Source organism: Pieris rapae, chromosome 6 (genome assembly GCF_905147795.1).
Source record: "Pieris rapae chromosome 6, ilPieRapa1.1, whole genome shotgun sequence".
Lineage (NCBI taxonomy): Eukaryota > Metazoa > Arthropoda > Insecta > Lepidoptera > Pieridae > Pieris > Pieris rapae.
The window spans coordinates 5326108-5343809 of NC_059514.1; the positions used below are offsets into that span (position 1 = coordinate 5326108).

Genomic DNA, 17702 nt, shown 5'->3' on the forward strand with positions numbered 1-17702 from the left:
TCTATTGGAGATTTCTTAAAAAACTGTTGCACCTGAAATAATTGTTTGATATTAGTTTTTCTAAACTTGCAATAGGTATCTATTGAAAACGTATTACATATTTACGTCTATTAAATATTTCCATTTATTGCAAAGTACTTACCGATGATTGGCCGCTATACCCAATCATATGCTTCTTATGTTTTTGGGATAACACATGTTCTTTTAATGAAGACAATCTTGTAACTAATTTACAATTGCAAGCTTTGCAAAACGCAACATCAGGATCCTCCTTTGCTCTGGAAATCCAGGACGAAAGCAAAGGATCTTGCTCCCATTCAGGTCGGTACGAACGCTCGTATTTTCTCTTCATCATGCACGGAATACACAACGCACTGACACTGCACCACAACGCCAAATGAGAATAACGTGGCAGTAGACAAAAAAACAAACATTGTTTTGAACCTCGATCAGTTATATCATTAAGAAAATAAACCTTATTACTGATTCATTACCGTTCATAATCGTAAGGCGTACCTACATAAAAACAGAATAAACGGGGATTCCCGTGTTATCTGGCATAGGACAAAAGTTGCCACCTCAGTAAATGATTTCCTACCAAATAAATGCATAATAAAAAATAAAGGAAATAATAAGACAGAAAATTATAAGTATTCTAAGTAAATAGAATTACAAACATTCAAACGTATTTTAAAAAAATTAGGATTTCTTTGAAATCTGCCAAATCCTGCCACTTTTTTAAATCGTCAGCTTGGTCTGCCAGGGTTAAAATTTAGGTACCAAATCTGCCCAAATGGCAGAAATCTGCCACAAATGGTCACCCTGGTCGAAAGACTATTTATATAGCCTGCGCCATAGGCGAAAAAAATATAAAAATTAACATTTGTGACAATGACGTTTAAACTTTAAGTCTCAACTATCACGTCTACAGACTACAGAGTACTGCAGCTAAGTTTTTTCATCTAAATTATGTTTCAATGAATTGTATGGTATTTGTTTTACAAACAAAACAAGAGATATACTTTTAAATAATAATTAATAACTTGTGTGTATCTTTAGTGACATCTTTAGAGTTTCAGTGCTTATTAAATTGTGTAAATGTCGCAAGGAGCAAATATGCCTACAATTGGAGGTATGACTCCAGGAACCATACAATATGTAAATAATCCACTTCAAAGCCCACAATTACAAACATCGTCATTACAAGGCTCCCCATCGCAGCATAGTCCAATGGGCCAAGCACAAGTATCTACAAAAAGCAATCAAGGATCTGGCGATCAAACAACACAGGTAAAATGTACATTTTTCAACAAAGGCTGTACATTTTTCTTGTCTTCAAATTGTATATTTAAAGTATGTTGTGCAGAATGAACTTAGGTATTAACTAATTCGTCAGTAATTAATATTCAATCAAGCTTAAGTGTGAAATCAATTGTATCAAATAATGTATTATAATGCTATTCACAAAAAAAAATTAATATGAAACTCAAGCACTCATTTAATTCTGATAAAAGGTATTTAATTTTAGCTTTTAAGCAGACCCAGATTACAAGAATTAGTTAGAGAAGTCGACCCCACAGTTCAACTAGATGAAGAGGTAGAAGAGATGTTGTTGCAGTTAGCTGATGACTTTATTGACACTACACTAAATGCTGCCTGTTCACTTGCTAAACATAGACATGCCCCAACAGTGGAGCTAAAAGATGTTCAGTTACATTTAGGTAACTTTTTGTTTTGTAAAAGACATTAATTAATTATTGCTTTTCGGTTGATTTAAACCAAGTTGATTAAAATTCTGAGTTTAATTTGGACATAATATAACTTAAATTGTTAATGGCTCTAAAAATATATATTTTTATAATGTGGTACTCTCTTATGACTGTTAAATAAAGCCTAAAGTATGTAAATATAAACCCTTAAAATGTATTCAATATAAGCTGATCTTGAGCTGAGATGTGTGGAATGCAGATATATTCATGGTTTGTAAAAATTTAGTAACGACAATCTCAAAACATTTACAACTACATAATTAAGAACAATATACTGCTTGTAATGACCAAAATAAATGGTCCCAGCAGAATTCTATTGCAATAGGTACTTAATATGTATCCAATGTTACGACTATCTGTTTTTACAACCATATATAACCTTTTATGTTGTTATAACAGATTTGACTGTACATATGTCTTATTTTCAGAGAGACAATGGAATATGTGGATACCTGGTTTTGGCAATGATGACCTGAGACCCTACAAGAGGGCACCAGTAACAGAAGCACATAAACAGAGAATGGCGCTCATTAGAAAAACAATTAAGAAATACTAGAAAATTAGGTTGTAGGTATACCTTAGATAATAAATTACTATTATGAATGCAGATTTGTTTTTTTCCTATATTGGGGACTTATTCTAAATGATAACCATACCGTTTAAATAAACAATTCCTTTAAAAACAGGTTTTACAACCAAGTCAGTGTTACCAGTTACCTAAGCTACAGAGTTAAATAAATGCATCCTAGACTCGATCACCATTTTAATAAATATTAATTTGAATATTAAATAAGTTTTAATTCAAATATATGCTACAGAAAAGCAGTCACAGAAAAAAATCATTTAATTAACACTCAATTTATTAAAATACTGTTTAGTTGTATTATTACATAAAAATGTTAAGTACTTAAGTATCACAATATATAACTGATTAGTGGTTAGAAATAATCACAGAAGTATAAATAATCACAAATAATGCTAGCATTAAGGAATGTGTAAAAACTGATTTTTTCACTTTTACCAATAAATATTAGCTTACACTTAAATTGTGAATAATCCTAGATTACATTAATAAATGAGATACAAACAATTTAATTATAATAGTCAAAATCTTGATATTTAAAGTTGCATGTTTCATAGTAAGGCTCATTTATCAGATACCCAAATAAAATTTTATCATTTTTCTATAAATTAACATTAGTGCTGAGAAGTTAACACAATTTCCTAATTACTACATTAATGTTTCAGTTCAATTTGGTATGAATTGTGATGACAAATGAAAAAAATAATTAGTAAGTATTTGATAAACAAAATGACATCTTTTAGCTCTCTAAACATAAAATGTATTGTACATTTAGAGTTTCAATGTTAAATTTAAGTAACACGCAAACTACCTACACTTATACGAATAAAAAGTAAATACATGAATTAGGGTACGTATGAGTACGTACTAGGTACAAAACATAAATAGTGAATAATTATTCTACCTCATTGCTTTAGCAAGAGAACTGCCACCTACTTCAAAACATTGCTTAAAAGCGAAATACCTAAAGTATTTTGAAATGCAAGCCTACACAGGCTATTAATTCTAGAATTTACTTATTCTTCACTTTCTGCCTCTTTCTCGGAAATATACAGCTGGTCAGATGGATGGCGTTTCTGCCAGTGAAGAAATTTGGATTTAATTGTAACTGGTTGCTGAAAAAAAATAAATAAATTGAAATGAATACCCGAGACTAGTAAAATTGAGAAACAAATAATTAAATTCAAATAAGTCAGTATCGGTTCCATGGTGTAATGGTTAGCACTCTGGACTTTGAATCCAGCGATCCGAGTTCAAATCTCGGTGGAACCTGAAACTTTTTATTTTTTTATTTAATATTATTACGTTTCTCTATGTAATATTGATAAAAGTTAGCAGTGTAAACCGTTTACGTGACTCATAAAAGACGTGCCTATCTTAAGAAGCCATAATAGACCTTGTTCAAATCAGATTTAATAGATATTAACAATATTCCTATTATAGTTAAAGATTAGACAGTAATTAATATCCTTCAATAATTCCGTAGATTTCAAAAAATCCACACAATTATTAAACAATTAACCTTAACTAACTAATATAATACTATACCATTATTTAGATACTGTGAACGACTTTCACTTAAGCTAAGTAAAACGTCTGTAAATAAAGTTAATATATGTAATTTTATTAGTAATAGTTATTAAACAAATTGACCTTGACTTGTATAGTAGATTTCCTCAACGTGACAACTAGTTTGCATCCACATAAATAATACGTAGAATATTTTTATACAAATTCAGGGAATCTAGTATGTGAAAAACTTTGTATTAAATATAATTTTGTTAGGATATTTCTGGATTGTTAGGATTAATATATGTACCTATACTTGTAGACACGCCTCCGACCACATGAATTTCAGATCTATAATGAATCTTTGTTTGAGCTGAGAGTACTGTGTATTCCGACAGTATATTTATTTTAAATGTGTGTTTGTCCTAATAAAATAAATGTACCCCCTTTTTCTTAACTTTTGATCTCTTCTAGTAATGTGTTCCTATGGAAGTTTTAGCAAGCGAGAGGTCATTCATATTTTTATTGCAGTAGCTTTATTCCATGATATAATTAAAATTTCAAATATTCAAAGCCTACGTTATTTAGATTAAGAACTACACACAAAAATTGCTAGAAGATAAATATTTTTATTACAATTTCTTAACAGTCCACACTTATTTAGTATAAGTTTATTAATTATTTCGCTGTATATGTTATGCTGCTTTATACGACGTAAGTATGATGTGAAATACTGAGTTTAGAGCTTTCATGATTATTCAAAACAAATACACTCATCGAATGTAAGTTTCTTAAAAAATCGTAACTGTATGGTGAATACTTTATCAATCGAAACAAAGGCCTTGATATTTATGCGGTTTGAACAATTTAACATAGTTTTTTTAATACATTGTATAAAGGCAAGTGAGCAACGTCGGAACGGAAACAATACCGTATTGATTTATCGTTGACCTTGCAAGTACCTCATAGTCCTTTAATTACCTGCTATTAACCTCTATTGTTGCAACTATCAAGAGGAAACAATGATAACTCTCTTCGAATGTTCGTTACGTTAGGTACATATAGTAAAAATCATTCTATCACTTGGGAAGCTTATCAATAATTAACTAAGTATTACTTTACAAGTACTCATATAATATGCAATGAGACAGACATTCTTTGAATAGCCATGGAAAAATTGCCAGAAACCGAATCTAAGTATTCAAACAACTTTTAATGAATGAAATAATAGCCAGAACCATTTTATATAATTGATTACTATGTCGACATAGGGAGAGTTAGTGCCCTGTACTTTATATAATTGTACCCTGTACTTTATATAATTGTTTGATTAAAACTAGGTATACAAATAATAACTACAAATGTAATAACTTTTTTTCAATTACATAGGAGCAAGCACCAAATACATATTTTGATTCAAGATCTTGTATATATAAAATGTTTCCAAAAAGACTGAATTTATCAGCTAGTTCTTAATTGTAAAAAATGAAATACTGTTAAGAAGTAAGAATAATTTTAGGTTGCAGACGGGATTTATAAAAGTATAATCAAGCTATCTTATCTTGGATCACAGATAATAATGTAATTCAGATATCAGGATTATTGTAAAGCACCTTAAACTAATGTGAAAACTATCTAAGTTCTGTATAGTTGAAGAAGAAAAAATATTTGGCTTCAGTTCTAGTAGTAATGTCAAAATTTGTTACATTAATATAGATTTATGAAATTTAAATAATTAAATAACTTATATTAACAATATAATCACTGTATAGTATAAAACAAAGTCGCTTTCTCTGGTCCTATGTCCCTTTGTATACTTAAATCTTTGAAACTACGCAACGGATTTTGATGCGGTTTTTTTAAATAGATAGTGATTCAAGAGGAAGTTTTATATGTAGTTTCTAAATTTTGTATATGTAATCTGGAACTAATCCTGCAATATATGTAGAACAAGTTGGAAAGATTTCTTTCCGATCTCTATTTACCTACATTTAATAGTTTAACAATTTTTTTTTGTATTACCAGTAGGGAATAGTACAAGAATGTGTTTTGATTCAGGATCAAAGTTAGAACTAACTATAGGTTCATATTTGAGTCCAGTTGCGGAAATTGAGCCCACCTATCATACCATACCATACCAAGTCCAAATTTATAAAACATTTGTTGTTATAGCATACAGCAGGCAGAGTTAGTAGCAACAATAAAAACTTATCCTTAATACTCACTTTACTAATTAACTTTCCATCATCACCAATCATGAACTCATCTAAGCCAAAGACCAATGGTGATGCATTTCCAAGGTGAAAAATACGAGAGGATGTTCCTCGAGTCACTCTGAATTCAATGGTTTTAGCCATGAGGACTTTTGTGATCATATATACAGATTTTTTGCCTTGTAACTCTAAAAATATAAGTTAAATCTTCAAATTTAGTTATATAATTTTTAAGTTTTAGCAACTTTCATCACATATTATATTATAAAAAATATTGCAGTTTGTTGTTAGAATTTATGACTAATCAAATTATGGGATTCCAAAAAATTATTGACAATTATAAAAACCTTTATGTTTGTCCACATCCAAATAAATGTTGCTGACAAGATCCTTATCGTTTGGGATAATTGTTCTATTGAAGCTCACCATAATAACTCTAACTTTATTCTTAATTGACTCATCTTGTAAGGTTATCTGTAAGAATGTTGAGAAATCGAGATATTTCTTGAGCCTATTTTTGTACTTTTGTGATTTAAAAAATTAACTAAAACCACTACTAATATGCACTAAACCTATTACTATGATTATCTGGAAATAATCTGATTTCTGGGTTGAAATAAAATAATTTACAGGTGCATTTAGATTTTCCAATTTTAATTCATTTAGTAGGTACCCAAATCATTTTCTAATTACCTTAAAAATTAGGCTAATTATTAAGGTCAATATACAAGGGACAAACAAAGGTCAAATTCTGGAAAAGATTGTAAAATATGTATATTTTACTATATATATTATATTTGATTGAATGAGACCTACCTTCACACTCTCATGAGGGAATTTGAAGGAAGTATCTTGGAAATCACTCTCATTTAACCAGCTGACATAATGCGGGTCTGACTTTGCCGTGTTTATGTTCATTTTAAGTTCCCCAAGGGGTGAGAACATTTTGCCATTTGTAGGCTTTTCATTAGGGACAAAAAGGGAAGTCACTTTGTAAAGATCGGCCTCTGTAATATGTGGTATACAGACGAGCTGACTGCTCCCGATCTCCGTTTCAATTTCCTCTCTGATGAACGGCCACGCATCTTCAAGTTTTAACGATTTTAAGTTTTCCAAACTAACATCTTTGCGTATTTCATGAGAATATAGAGATTTAACAACGACTTTCAATTTTTTTGGCATGGTGAGAAATTAAATTAGAGAAAAGGAAAACATATAATTGTAAAGCGTACGTCCACGGAAAGTGTCGGTCTAAAACTGAAACCGATTACCGAAACCGGGAAATTTTCAGACTGGATCACTGTGAGTTGTGACTGGAAGTTCGTGTCTAGGAATCTGTATTCTGTGATGTTGACTTCGGCCGTCAATAGCCAATGTTGTCCTCTTTAAAGATTTTTCGTTTTTGTATCAGATCGTACTAAAATTTAAAAACAATGTTGAGAAAAGATTCGAAGTGAAGAAAACGATACATCTATTGATTCTTTTTTTTCTTCAATCAAGCGATCCAAACATTGCGGTTTGATCGCATTACATAATTTAAAATGCTATTTAGCTTAAGCTCCATTTCGAATTCGGCCCACCACTTAAACCGTAAATTAGGCAGATATTCTTCCCTCTTTTTAGAAGCTTCCACAAAAACGTTTATATATTAGCATTTTTAAATATACTGTTTATACCTTAGGTCTAAATTTCTATTTAAAAATCTTTGATGTAATTTTTCTTCTATACCACAATACAGCTTTTACACACATTATGTTAGTTTATGATGTAATGCATCACTTATTCGTTTCACCTACATAAATAAAATTACTGTTAAGATAAAGAAGTTTTATCAATGTGTATTATTTTAAAACCAAAACGAAATTTCCAATGTTAATAAAATTAATGATGCGTTATTTGAGTTTGACCCAGTTAGTTTCTTATCACATTTTCATAAGTAATTTTGATGCAGTTTTATAAATATTTGGAATTGATAAGATCTTTACTCGTCAGTGAGATTTTAAATAATAATAGTAGTCTACAAAATTTTAGGTATGTTACTTTAAAAGATCCCAAGATATAGAAGAGAAATGAAAAACTGATACTTGAAAATTCTTACCAATCTACCATAAATCTATATACAGAAAATCACTTACCAGTTGGTCAAAATAAATAATTAATATAAATAGGGGCTAATAACTATGATAGTAAAGTATTGTGAACACTACAAGTGATACAAACTTTAAATACTTTTCAATAAACATATTTAAAAGCTTAAAATTTTAATCATATAGTTACACATTTTATTAATCTATAATGAGATATCATAAAGCCTTTGTTAAGAAATTGGGTATGTGCTATCTGCTAAATACAAATTGGAATGTATGTAACAGAATATTTTATTCTTACACAATTTTCCAATACTGATTTAATTCATGAAGCAACTTATATATAAAATACTATCATTTAAAAACATCAATAGGCAATAAGTAATTTATAATGCACATTTACACTTGTATTGCAAAATTACTTTAATTGGTTTTGCTTGGTCATCATAATTATCCATAAGCAGCATCTAACCTCTGAGTAATATAATATAAAGCTATTTGTGCAATAAACAATTCATAATAATATCCCCAAAGTGAAATATTTGATAAATTACATAAGACAGTACTATGTACCTAAACATTCAGTCAAAAATTTTGGTAATAATTATTTTTACTGGTAGATAATATATATTTCACTGTTTTGCAGGTGTTGTTGATTGAAAGACAGAAGATGCAGACATGAGATTTTCAATATATTGACCTAGCACTTGATTTTCTGAACGCAGTTTCAAATTCTCTTCCTTAACGGAGTCCACTCTTTGTGACAAATCTGAAACAAGAGAAAAATAAGATACCAAATGTTAGTTTTGCAACAACTCAATTTGGGGGTATTTCCTTACCATCTAAAGTATTCTGTAACTCCAAAACTTGGGAGATGAGCCGAGCTTTTTCTTCTTGTTCATCAATTCCTGAATCAGGTTCAAAACTTGGGGGACCATTCAATCCTGGACTTGAAGATCCCGTATAAGAGCTCGGTAAAGAGTCCATGGATCTTCCGTGGTCCAATCGATTATTATCAACTTCATCGCTAATAATTACTTGAGGATCATCGTCGGCTAGTGGAATGTTGTCGTCTCGTTGAATAATTGATGACATGTTACAATATATCAATACCTTTAAGCTTTATAAATTAATTGTATTAAATAGAGTACGAATTGCTTTTATTCACAATCAAAACAAATCAATACGTAGAAATTTTTTAAAGCACAGATTAGATAATTTACTATTTACTATAGTATTATATTGATGTCGGCTATATTTTGGCAACTTTTCGTTATCATATCTGTGATAACAGTAATGACACTGACACTACATAGACTAAAGGGGTTTAGCCAAGATGCCATAACAGTAGTGTATGTAGGTAGTTGAAAACTAAATATATTGTATGAAAATGACAGTTCGTCTCAACAAATTTGTAGTAAGAACAAGGAAAGAAAAACTATTTAAAAAAATTGAAATTGTGGAACCCTTCAAAAATCATATTTCATCAAGTGTGATAATCAATAATCACACGGAGTAAGGTCATTATTTTTCATAATTCATCTCCTTCTTCATTTAATTATACGTTCTTACATATCTGGGATACGTACTGGGATCTACCCAGCTTTGGGTTTCAATTGAGTATTTCCATTTGATAAAATTCTATATTAGCCACAATCAACTCGTTACTCCACTCCGTCCTGATACGATAATTTCAGGCGTTAACGCCGACAGCAGCGGTGGGATCATATTTCCAAGAGACTTCGGGAGAGTTTTGGTACGCAAATGACATGCAGAAATGGCGCAACTACACTTTTTTTTAAATATGGCAATAGTTATAACTTTATGCCAGTTTCAAGTAAAAGCTAGGGAAACTAAACGCGAGAAAAAATAAAGAAATACATCAAAAATCCAAAGGGATAAGCTAGTTAAAAGGATAATATTTACTTATTTAAAGATATATTATAATAATTATTTAAATCTTAATATTATTATTGATTATGAAAGAAGATAATACAATAAAGGATAAAGTAAAAGCAGGTGATTTTAGTCGGAAACGGAATATGTAGTAATTGTAAGGAATTCAGAAAGGAGGTGCGGTCATACTGGGATCAAAAAAAGAAAATATGGTCGAGGTGACCAATATCTTCTCCACACTCACAAATATTACTGTCAAGAACACGAATCCTTGCTAAATGATGAGGTGTACAAACATGTCCTAAACGCATTCTGGAAATGATAGAAGTGACAATTTTAGAACTTTTGACTCTAAAAAAACCATGGTTTACTGGGGATCCTGGGTTGAATTTCAGCATAATATTTGCCTTTGATCTCGCTGCTTTTAACCAAACATTATTCCATGACTCCCAAAGATGGGTTTTGGGAAGAGCAGCTTAATCAAAAAAATAGAGGTGGTTAGAAAACTGCATTGATTTGAACGAGAATCGATCACTTAGAAATTGTCTTCTTAATTTTAAAGAAGGATCACAGCATTCTACTAGTAAAGCATTGGTTGCGCTAGATTTCATCACTCCTGTCACAATTCTTAAAGGTTTTGACAGAATGACATCAAGTTTTTGACTTCCCAACACTTCCACCGTCTAATAGAAATGTCCCATAATCTTGGACAGATCTTACAAGACAATATACACAAGGTTCATAGAAAACGGATGAGCACCCCACCATACACCTGAGAGGCATTTCATGTTATTAAGCAGCTGAGCACATTTCATATCAACATGTTCATAATGGGCATACATACATAAGTCCACACAGTTTTGAATCTAATATTATTACTCCTAAAAATTTAATTTTTGTTTGTAGTGTCCAGTCGATCTTAGTTTTGTCACGCTTCTTGACGTCGTGCAGGTAGGTATTTAACGGCACTTGTATGGTGGTAGCGTCTTTGATATATTTTTCGAGGTAAAAGTTTATCATACCGAGAAAACGTCGCAGTTCTTCTAAAGTTTCGGAAAGTCTGTGATTGTTTGTACTTTCTCTTGTGGTGGCTGTATTCCTTCCGCCATGACTTAGTGACCGAGGAATTTAACTGTTGGCTGGCCGAAAACACATTTTGATGGGTTGATGGTAATGCCGTATTCTTCTAGTCTCTGTAATACGGTGCGTAGATCGATGCTACGAGCAGATCATCAACGAATAGGAATACAAACTCGAGTTCGCGCAGTAATTCGTGAATAAAGCACTGGAATGTCTGTCCGGCGATCTTTAGACCAGGACACATGCGTGGAAACTCGAAAAGGCCAAATGGTGTGATGATGGCGGTTTTCTCCACATCTTGCTCGCTGACTGGTAGTTGTTGGTACGCGCGGTTGAGGTCCAGTGTGGAGAAAATTTTCTTCCCTGCGAGTTCTTAGTCTCTCTAGTAACTTTGGTAATCGCCACACACGCGTTACTCTCCATTCTTTTTTGGCCCGGCGTGAAGAGGTGATGCCCAAGGGCTTTTGCTTGGTCTTCATAACCCTTGTTCAATCATGTTTTGAAATTCTTTTTGACCATTTCGTAGCGATGCGGTGCAATGGACGGAAATTCGACGGAATGTATGGGACTAAGCTTCATTGAAGTGATTCTAGTTGTCCCGGGGAAATCTGCCAGTATATTGTGGTAATTTTGCTCAATGTCTATACTGCGAACTGTAGGTATGTTTGCAGTACTGAGTTGAGTGTTTGTTTGTTGAGCTGTGTTTTCCCGTCGATCAACCGTTTTAACGTCAACCATGAGATGGTGATGTTGTAAAAAGTCTGCTCCCAGTATTGGCTTTGATACATCTGCTACGATGAATTTCCAGGTGAATGGTCTTCGGAGGTTAAGGTTGAGTTGAAGTGTCCTTTCTCCGTATGTTGGTATGACAGTGTTGTTGGCGGCGTACAGTTGGAATGGCAGTGGTTTCTCGCGAGATCCTTTTTTCTTTGGTAGGACGGAGATATTGGCTCCTGTGTCTACTAAAAAAGTAAGTTTCGTTACCTTGTCGGTAAGGAAAAGGCGGTGTGATGCTTCGGTAACGCCGGTTTCAGCCGCGGCCAGCGTTACTTTTAGTTTTCCGACTAATATTGATGTGCTTGATCGTTGATGGGCTTGAAACTGTATGGAGATGCGCATTTCTTCGCGTCCATACCGTACCGAGTATGATAGTAGCAGTACGGCATTTTTTACGGCTTCGGTCTTCCATCGGCGATTCTCGTCGGCTTTCGTGGTGATTTCTTGATGCATTCCGCGAGCGTGGTTGGAAACGGTGGCGAGAGTGACTGTTGCGGTAATTGTCGCGAGGTTGGGCTAACTCGGCAACTTCCAAAGACAATCTTCTTATTTCACCGATGAGGGTGTCGATCGTAGGTTGTGGCACGGTTGTGGTCGTGCCAGAATAGTGGCACGCGGAGCGACAGTTATATACCGGAGACTTCTTGACTCGACGGTTGTGATGAAACTTGACGCGCTGACGTATCTTCAATTTTCTTGGTGTTCTTCTCAGGGGTTTGTGTTCTTTTCGGAGGTTTGCATTCTTCTGGGGCGTTTGTGTTCTTCTCGTGGTCACCACTTTAGGAATGTCTAGTTGCGATAAATAAAACTCTCTAATAACTTGTAGAGAAGAGGTGAAGATGGAATAGAATGTAGGTATATTATTATACTAAACTATGCACACTTGTATAGAAAACTTAGTCTATGCTTAAAAGTAGTTATAAAATGTTGTGTTAAAACGTTCAGCCAATACGCGCAGGATGTGTACGAAAGGGATCTTTCGCTACCTGACTCGTGATTCAACAAAAGCGTGGTGCGGCAAAAATTTGACCCTTTTCTGCGCGCAGCGGCTGACGCGTTCGAACCTGTTCCTCTTAGAACACTTCTCTACTCAGGCACCATTGGCACCACCTTAAACTGACTACATTTCTAACTAACAATGAATTATTAGTTAGAAATGTAGTCAGTTAAAGAGCAAAAGAATAGCGGAGTAAACGCGTATTAAAGTATGAACACACTAGAATTGTAAATGAGTCTTCGTAGAATACATCCCAATTCCCAGCCTCCAGAGCAACGTATATCCTTCAAATCGATTGCCGATTTATGCTGTCGCCAGCACTTATCATAAGCATTTCAGCTTATCATGACCCTGATTCACAGCCGGGGTCTCATTGGGTGGCTATAAGCGTCGAAAGAGTTGGTGAATATTTTGATTCATTTGGACGTAAACCTATTGAGGCAATGAAGGGTTTTTAAAGAGGAATTCTTGCATGTGGAGGTACAATAACGTTACGGTTCAGGATTATCTATCAGCGGTGTGTGGAGACTACTGTTTGGTATATGTATATTACAAGTTCAGAAGGATGAGATTAGAAGACCTTAGAAATTTCACATGTGACTCGGTGAATAATGATATGATGCTAGTAAATTTGTATAGAAATATAATGAACATATTAGGTATATAAATAAAAAATTATACCTGGAATAAAAATGTTTTATTTTACCATGTAACCCTTACATCTACTAATATTATAGGTAGTGGTGTTAATTTAGGTTAGATATACTTATTTATTGTAATTTGTTTACACCCGTACGTTAGGTTAGGTTAAATAAAGTTTTATTATTTTTCTTTTAGAGCCAAAGGTTGGGTTAGTAAATGTAGAAAAGTAGATAACGCGATGCATTCGTACTGAGGCATTCATTAGATAATGACTGGGAATTTCGTGCAGGAAATAAGAGCTGATGGTTGGTTGGATAAGTGGATGGTTTCGGGAAATTATTTGGGAATTTTCTTGAAAATATATACCCACTCGTAATATTTATCATCTTTAACTGCAGGTAACCCTTTTACGATTATTAATATATAAAAAAATTAGCTTTAAATTGATATATAATTATAAATGTACTTTATGAACGTAAAAATGTATCGAAATCATACCTGTTTACACCTGGCTGCGAAAAATTGCGGCCATTAGATCAACGGCACTCGTGATTTTTTAAACTCTTTATGTATATTGCCGTCATGTTAACGATATTTAAATAACAAGTGAACGAAATGCTTTCCCAAAAATCAATTCAAAATAATTTCACTAAAAATACTAGCGGCCAAATTTTGACAGGCAACTTGGTAGATATACGTTCTCCTAATTATAAATATACATAAAAATGTTATATTTAGCAAATAACCGATGAGCAAAGTAATCCTGCAGCCGGTCATAGACCATTACATATATTAATTTTAGGCTGATTTTTCGTATACATGTACAGTTTTGAAAATAAAATTTCATTCCATCTTCACCACTTCTCTACAAACAATCGTTTTATTTTAACACATCTTAATAACTACATGTTAATCATCCCTAAAGATTCTATCCAATCACCGGAATAAAATTACTCTCAGCCCTCGAAAGATTTAGAAAATATTGAAACTTTTAAAAAATAATTATTGAGCAACTGTACCTATCATTATTACAATAAAGTACTTGAATACATTTATACTCCTACATTCTACTTTTTTTAACTTATCTACCTTCATGCATTTTATTAGGTTCATAAAACAGACACATAAACCATAATAACGTTTTAGAATAAGAATTCATTATCTCCGCTTAGAAAATTCTATTCTATCTCATTTCTTTATATTTTTTGCTTCTGGACTTACTCTCAAAATAAGAGAAAGAATATAAAACTTGTTCACAACAGAAAATAAATGAAAATTATGTCTTCCTTGACACTCAGATCCTCTCTCATGGGAATATCAAGGCAATATAAGAGTACTAGATTGTCAATTGCCTTTAAAATTACATATTGTAAGAAGTAGAATAAAGAAGTGTGCACACTTCTTTATATGTAACCACATAACAGTTTATTACTTTATGTTAAGATGAAATAAAAAATATTGTTTCAACAAATGAGTATACATTTGGCCAGCTTTAGGTCATGGGCTCATTCAATTTATTGAAACCTAATAATCATCATTTTATTTTTTTCATGTCACTTTTTGAGTATTGCCGATCTGTGCAATTTATAATTTTGTCAGTCCAATCCAGTTGAGATGATTGTTTATTTGTATCTATGGTATGTAGGGTCACCATTCTGCGCAGTTCACGGATTTGCGCGGCATTGGCTAACTGTGCAGCCCCTTTAGCTAATACATTAGCGCGAAGTTGTTCCCGATCTGTTCTGAAATTTATGCGACATTACAAATTGTTATAAATGTTATACTGAGAACCAGCACCATAGTCAGAGAATGCTTCAACATGTCCAAATAAAAAAAGGTGTGAGACAAGCTTGCATATTGTATCCTACACTATTCAACATATTATATGGCGAATATAAAATCTGAAGGACAATGGATTGGGAGAAGAGATTTTGGTGGGCGGTAAAAGTTGAGCATACTTACGATATGCTAACAACACTCTGGATCCTTCTATATGGAACTATATGACGACATCCCATAATTTGGTACTTTAGTCCAACACAGTGTAGAAACAATAGAAACATAGAGAAATTCAGCAGTCGCCTACCTTACACTTTTTGATAGAATACACTGGGGAGAATGCTACTTGGAACTACATAATCTGATTGCATTATCCCCATTCTAACAATGCTTTTCTAAGACAATGGTAGAGTTTCAACCCTGTTGTTGACATTAATCATAGTGAATCTCCTTGCCCCTTTCAAACATATTAAACAAGCAAACCAAGCATGCCATCCAATATACTGCATATCACATAACATCAGGTGGTATTGTGGCCAAATGTCTCTACAGTTCTGTGTAAATAAAAAACCATTAAAACTTACTTTAAATGGACAATAATTCCAGGTTGCCAATATGAGAATTCACACAGTTTAGATAAACCTTGATTTATTTCACTCCACTGATTTTCACATTTTGCTTCCAGCTTAGCAATTCGATCTTCATAGCTTTCTGTAATATTAATATTTGATTGAATCAGTAAAAATACAAAATCTTTCAACAGTTTTGAAGTTATACTTCTTTTGTCGTGAGGGAGAAATATGATGAGTGATTCTTTACGATGTGCGAGCACAGCAACACCTAAATTCGACACAGTAAAGTTAGATCTAGGTGGCATGGCTATGGATAACTATATTCAAGTTGTATTTTTATATTATTATGTTTTATGTTTTTAAATAAAAATCTTTTTGATTAATTTTAATATTTATCGTTAATCACTACTGTATTTTAGTTATTTATTTTCTATGCGCCAAAAAAGGAAAACTTCTAACGCTACGCGTGTACATAAGTACACAATCTTTTTTGTATTTTTTATCTAACTCTATATAGTTAGAACACTCTACTAAGTTTAGTAAGGTACATTGTACAACAACATTGGGTTTTAATAAAATAATTTACCAATAAGTTCTCGATCATATTCAGAGGTAGCACCAGCTTGTTGGATCCAAATTGTTTGCTTCTCATGAATAAGAGCTTCTGCCTCTGCTTGTTTATTAGCTAAATCCCGGCGAAGCTTCAAAAAACGATTAATCTGTATAGCATTGATGACAATGTGTTTCATCTAAAACATTCTAAGGAACACTTACTCTTGCATTTGTTTGTTTCATTTGAATAAGATTTTTAGCCATATCCTGTCTTTTGTCTTCAACTTCTGCAAATACAGAATTTCCTTTTGTGGCTGTAAAAGAAATAAAAAATTAAAAAAAAAATCACAATTTAATCAAGAAAGAATAATATAATGTAGTGTAAGAATAACCATGGGGCTCTAGATCAATAGAATGAACTTGATGAAGCATCGCCTTGGCTGCTGCAAGTTCAGCTAAGGCAAAAGCTTCTCTCTCTTTAGCTTCATGCTTTTCCTCTCGACATATATCAGTGCCTGCACGTAATTCAGTTATTTCTAAAACTAATTCTTCAATCTTTGATTGCCATGAAGAAATTTCGCATTTGGATTCTTCAAGTGTAGCTTTAGCTACTACTGAATCAGTTGTTGCAGAGGACAATTTGTTACGAATTTCATCAATTTCCTTGGTATCACATTTCGGTAATTGATAAAATGCTACAGGTTTATCTTCCCTGAGAAGAGAATTTTCTTGTTCTAATTTTTTAATTTCAACGTTGTTTTGTTCGTTTACTTCTGCAGATTCCAATTTCAACGACGCTTTTTTTTCCTGAAGAATTGCTACGCGAGACAGCAGTTCTTTTTTACGTTTTTCTTCTTCTATGTGGTAAGTTTCTAGATCAGCATTCAGTTGACTTTCTACTCCGAGTGCGGTTTGATAACTTCTTCTTATATCAGCCAAATCTTGCTTTTTAGCATTTAAATTGTAAAAAAGGGTATCGTATCGTTTTTTGAGAAGTACATAAGCTTCATTCAATTTTTCACCTGCTAATTCTGATTTATTAAAAATTACGGAATTATTCATTGTTAGAGAAATATGTACTTGGCTTTCTTTCGAACCCAACAAACTGATATCGTTAAAAAATTGTAAATATTATTGAGTCATCAGTTCTCACCACCACCAGTAAAATGTATTATTCCGGTATTCACAATTTCAAAAATTCAAATGTAACCAGTAACCACTAACCAGACAAAAAACAGAACAGATA

The 17702-nt window shown here is 32.7% G+C and overlaps 4 protein-coding genes and 1 non-coding gene across 6 annotated transcripts; 2 read left to right on the plus strand and 3 right to left on the minus strand.

Moving 5' to 3' along the window:
* The first annotated feature begins 931 nt into the window (after positions 1-931).
* On the plus strand, positions 932-2376 carry LOC110992415 (transcription initiation factor TFIID subunit 12). The gene is made up of 3 exons (XM_022258228.2): positions 932-1290; positions 1529-1721; positions 2198-2376. Exons 1-3 carry the CDS (start codon positions 1099-1101, stop codon positions 2323-2325), a joined length of 513 nt encoding a protein of 170 aa, XP_022113920.1. The 5' UTR covers positions 932-1098; the 3' UTR covers positions 2326-2376.
* Positions 2377-2643: 267 nt separating this feature from the next.
* Positions 2644-7753, minus strand: LOC110992400. Its single transcript, XM_022258211.2, has 4 exons — positions 6891-7753; positions 6422-6548; positions 6087-6262; positions 2644-3467 (listed from the first exon to the last, which is right to left on the minus strand). The coding sequence occupies exons 1-4, from the start codon at positions 7254-7256 to the stop codon at positions 3369-3371; spliced, it is 768 nt and encodes a 255-aa protein (XP_022113903.1). The 5' UTR covers positions 7257-7753; the 3' UTR covers positions 2644-3368.
* Trnaq-uug lies at positions 3553-3624 on the plus strand. Its single transcript has one exon. It is a non-coding gene; the product is annotated as a tRNA-Gln (tRNA).
* Positions 7754-8434: 681 nt separating the features above from the next.
* On the minus strand, positions 8435-9408 carry LOC110992401 (short coiled-coil protein homolog). The gene is made up of 2 exons (XM_022258212.2): positions 9001-9408; positions 8435-8930 (listed from the first exon to the last, which is right to left on the minus strand). Exons 1-2 carry the CDS (start codon positions 9254-9256, stop codon positions 8794-8796), a joined length of 393 nt encoding a protein of 130 aa, XP_022113904.1. The 5' UTR covers positions 9257-9408; the 3' UTR covers positions 8435-8793.
* A 4184-nt stretch (positions 9409-13592) lies between these two features.
* LOC110992406 (protein Spindly) lies at positions 13593-17674 on the minus strand. 2 transcript variants are annotated; one of them, XM_022258217.2, is made up of 5 exons: positions 16849-17673; positions 16679-16770; positions 16491-16605; positions 15917-16043; positions 13593-15295 (listed from the first exon to the last, which is right to left on the minus strand). In XM_022258217.2, the coding sequence occupies exons 1-5, from the start codon at positions 17516-17518 to the stop codon at positions 15088-15090; spliced, it is 1212 nt and encodes a 403-aa protein (XP_022113909.2). In that variant the 5' UTR covers positions 17519-17673; the 3' UTR covers positions 13593-15087. The 2 variants fall into 2 exon arrangements, with proteins under 2 accessions (XP_022113909.2, XP_022113910.2); XM_022258218.2 differs by having other exon boundaries at positions 15012-15290; positions 16849-17674.
* Between the last annotated feature and the right edge of the window lie 28 nt (positions 17675-17702).

Bases quoted from the DNA above. Each gene is read 5' to 3' on its own strand.
- LOC110992400 (XM_022258211.2), bottom strand. From the start codon at position 7,256: ATGCCAAAAAAATTGAAAGTCGTTGTTAAATCTCTATATTCTCATGAA. The intron at 6,549-6,890 runs GTAGGTCTCATT...ACATTCTTACAG, and splicing joins TCCCTCATGAGAGTGTGAAG to ATAACCTTACAAGATGAGTC. The intron at 3,468-6,086 runs GTGAGTATTAAG...ATTTTTTTTCAG, and splicing joins ATGGAAAGTTAATTAGTAAA to CAACCAGTTACAATTAAATC.
- LOC110992415 (XM_022258228.2), top strand. From the start codon at position 1,099: ATGTCGCAAGGAGCAAATATGCCTACAATTGGAGGTATGACTCCAGGA. The intron at 1,291-1,528 runs GTAAAATGTACA...ATTTAATTTTAG, and splicing joins CTGGCGATCAAACAACACAG to CTTTTAAGCAGACCCAGATT. The intron at 1,722-2,197 runs GTAACTTTTTGT...TCTTATTTTCAG, and splicing joins AGATGTTCAGTTACATTTAG to AGAGACAATGGAATATGTGG.
- LOC110992406 (XM_022258217.2), bottom strand. From the start codon at position 17,518: ATGAATAATTCCGTAATTTTTAATAAATCAGAATTAGCAGGTGAAAAA. The intron at 16,606-16,678 runs GTAAGTGTTCCT...CGTTTTTTGAAG, and splicing joins TGAAACAAACAAATGCAAGA to CTTCGCCGGGATTTAGCTAA. The intron at 16,044-16,490 runs GTAAATTATTTT...TTAATATTACAG, and splicing joins ATATGATCGAGAACTTATTG to AAAGCTATGAAGATCGAATT.
- LOC110992401 (XM_022258212.2), bottom strand. From the start codon at position 9,256: ATGTCATCAATTATTCAACGAGACGACAACATTCCACTAGCCGACGAT. The intron at 8,931-9,000 runs GTAAGGAAATAC...CTCTTGTTTCAG, and splicing joins GTTACAGAATACTTTAGATG to ATTTGTCACAAAGAGTGGAC.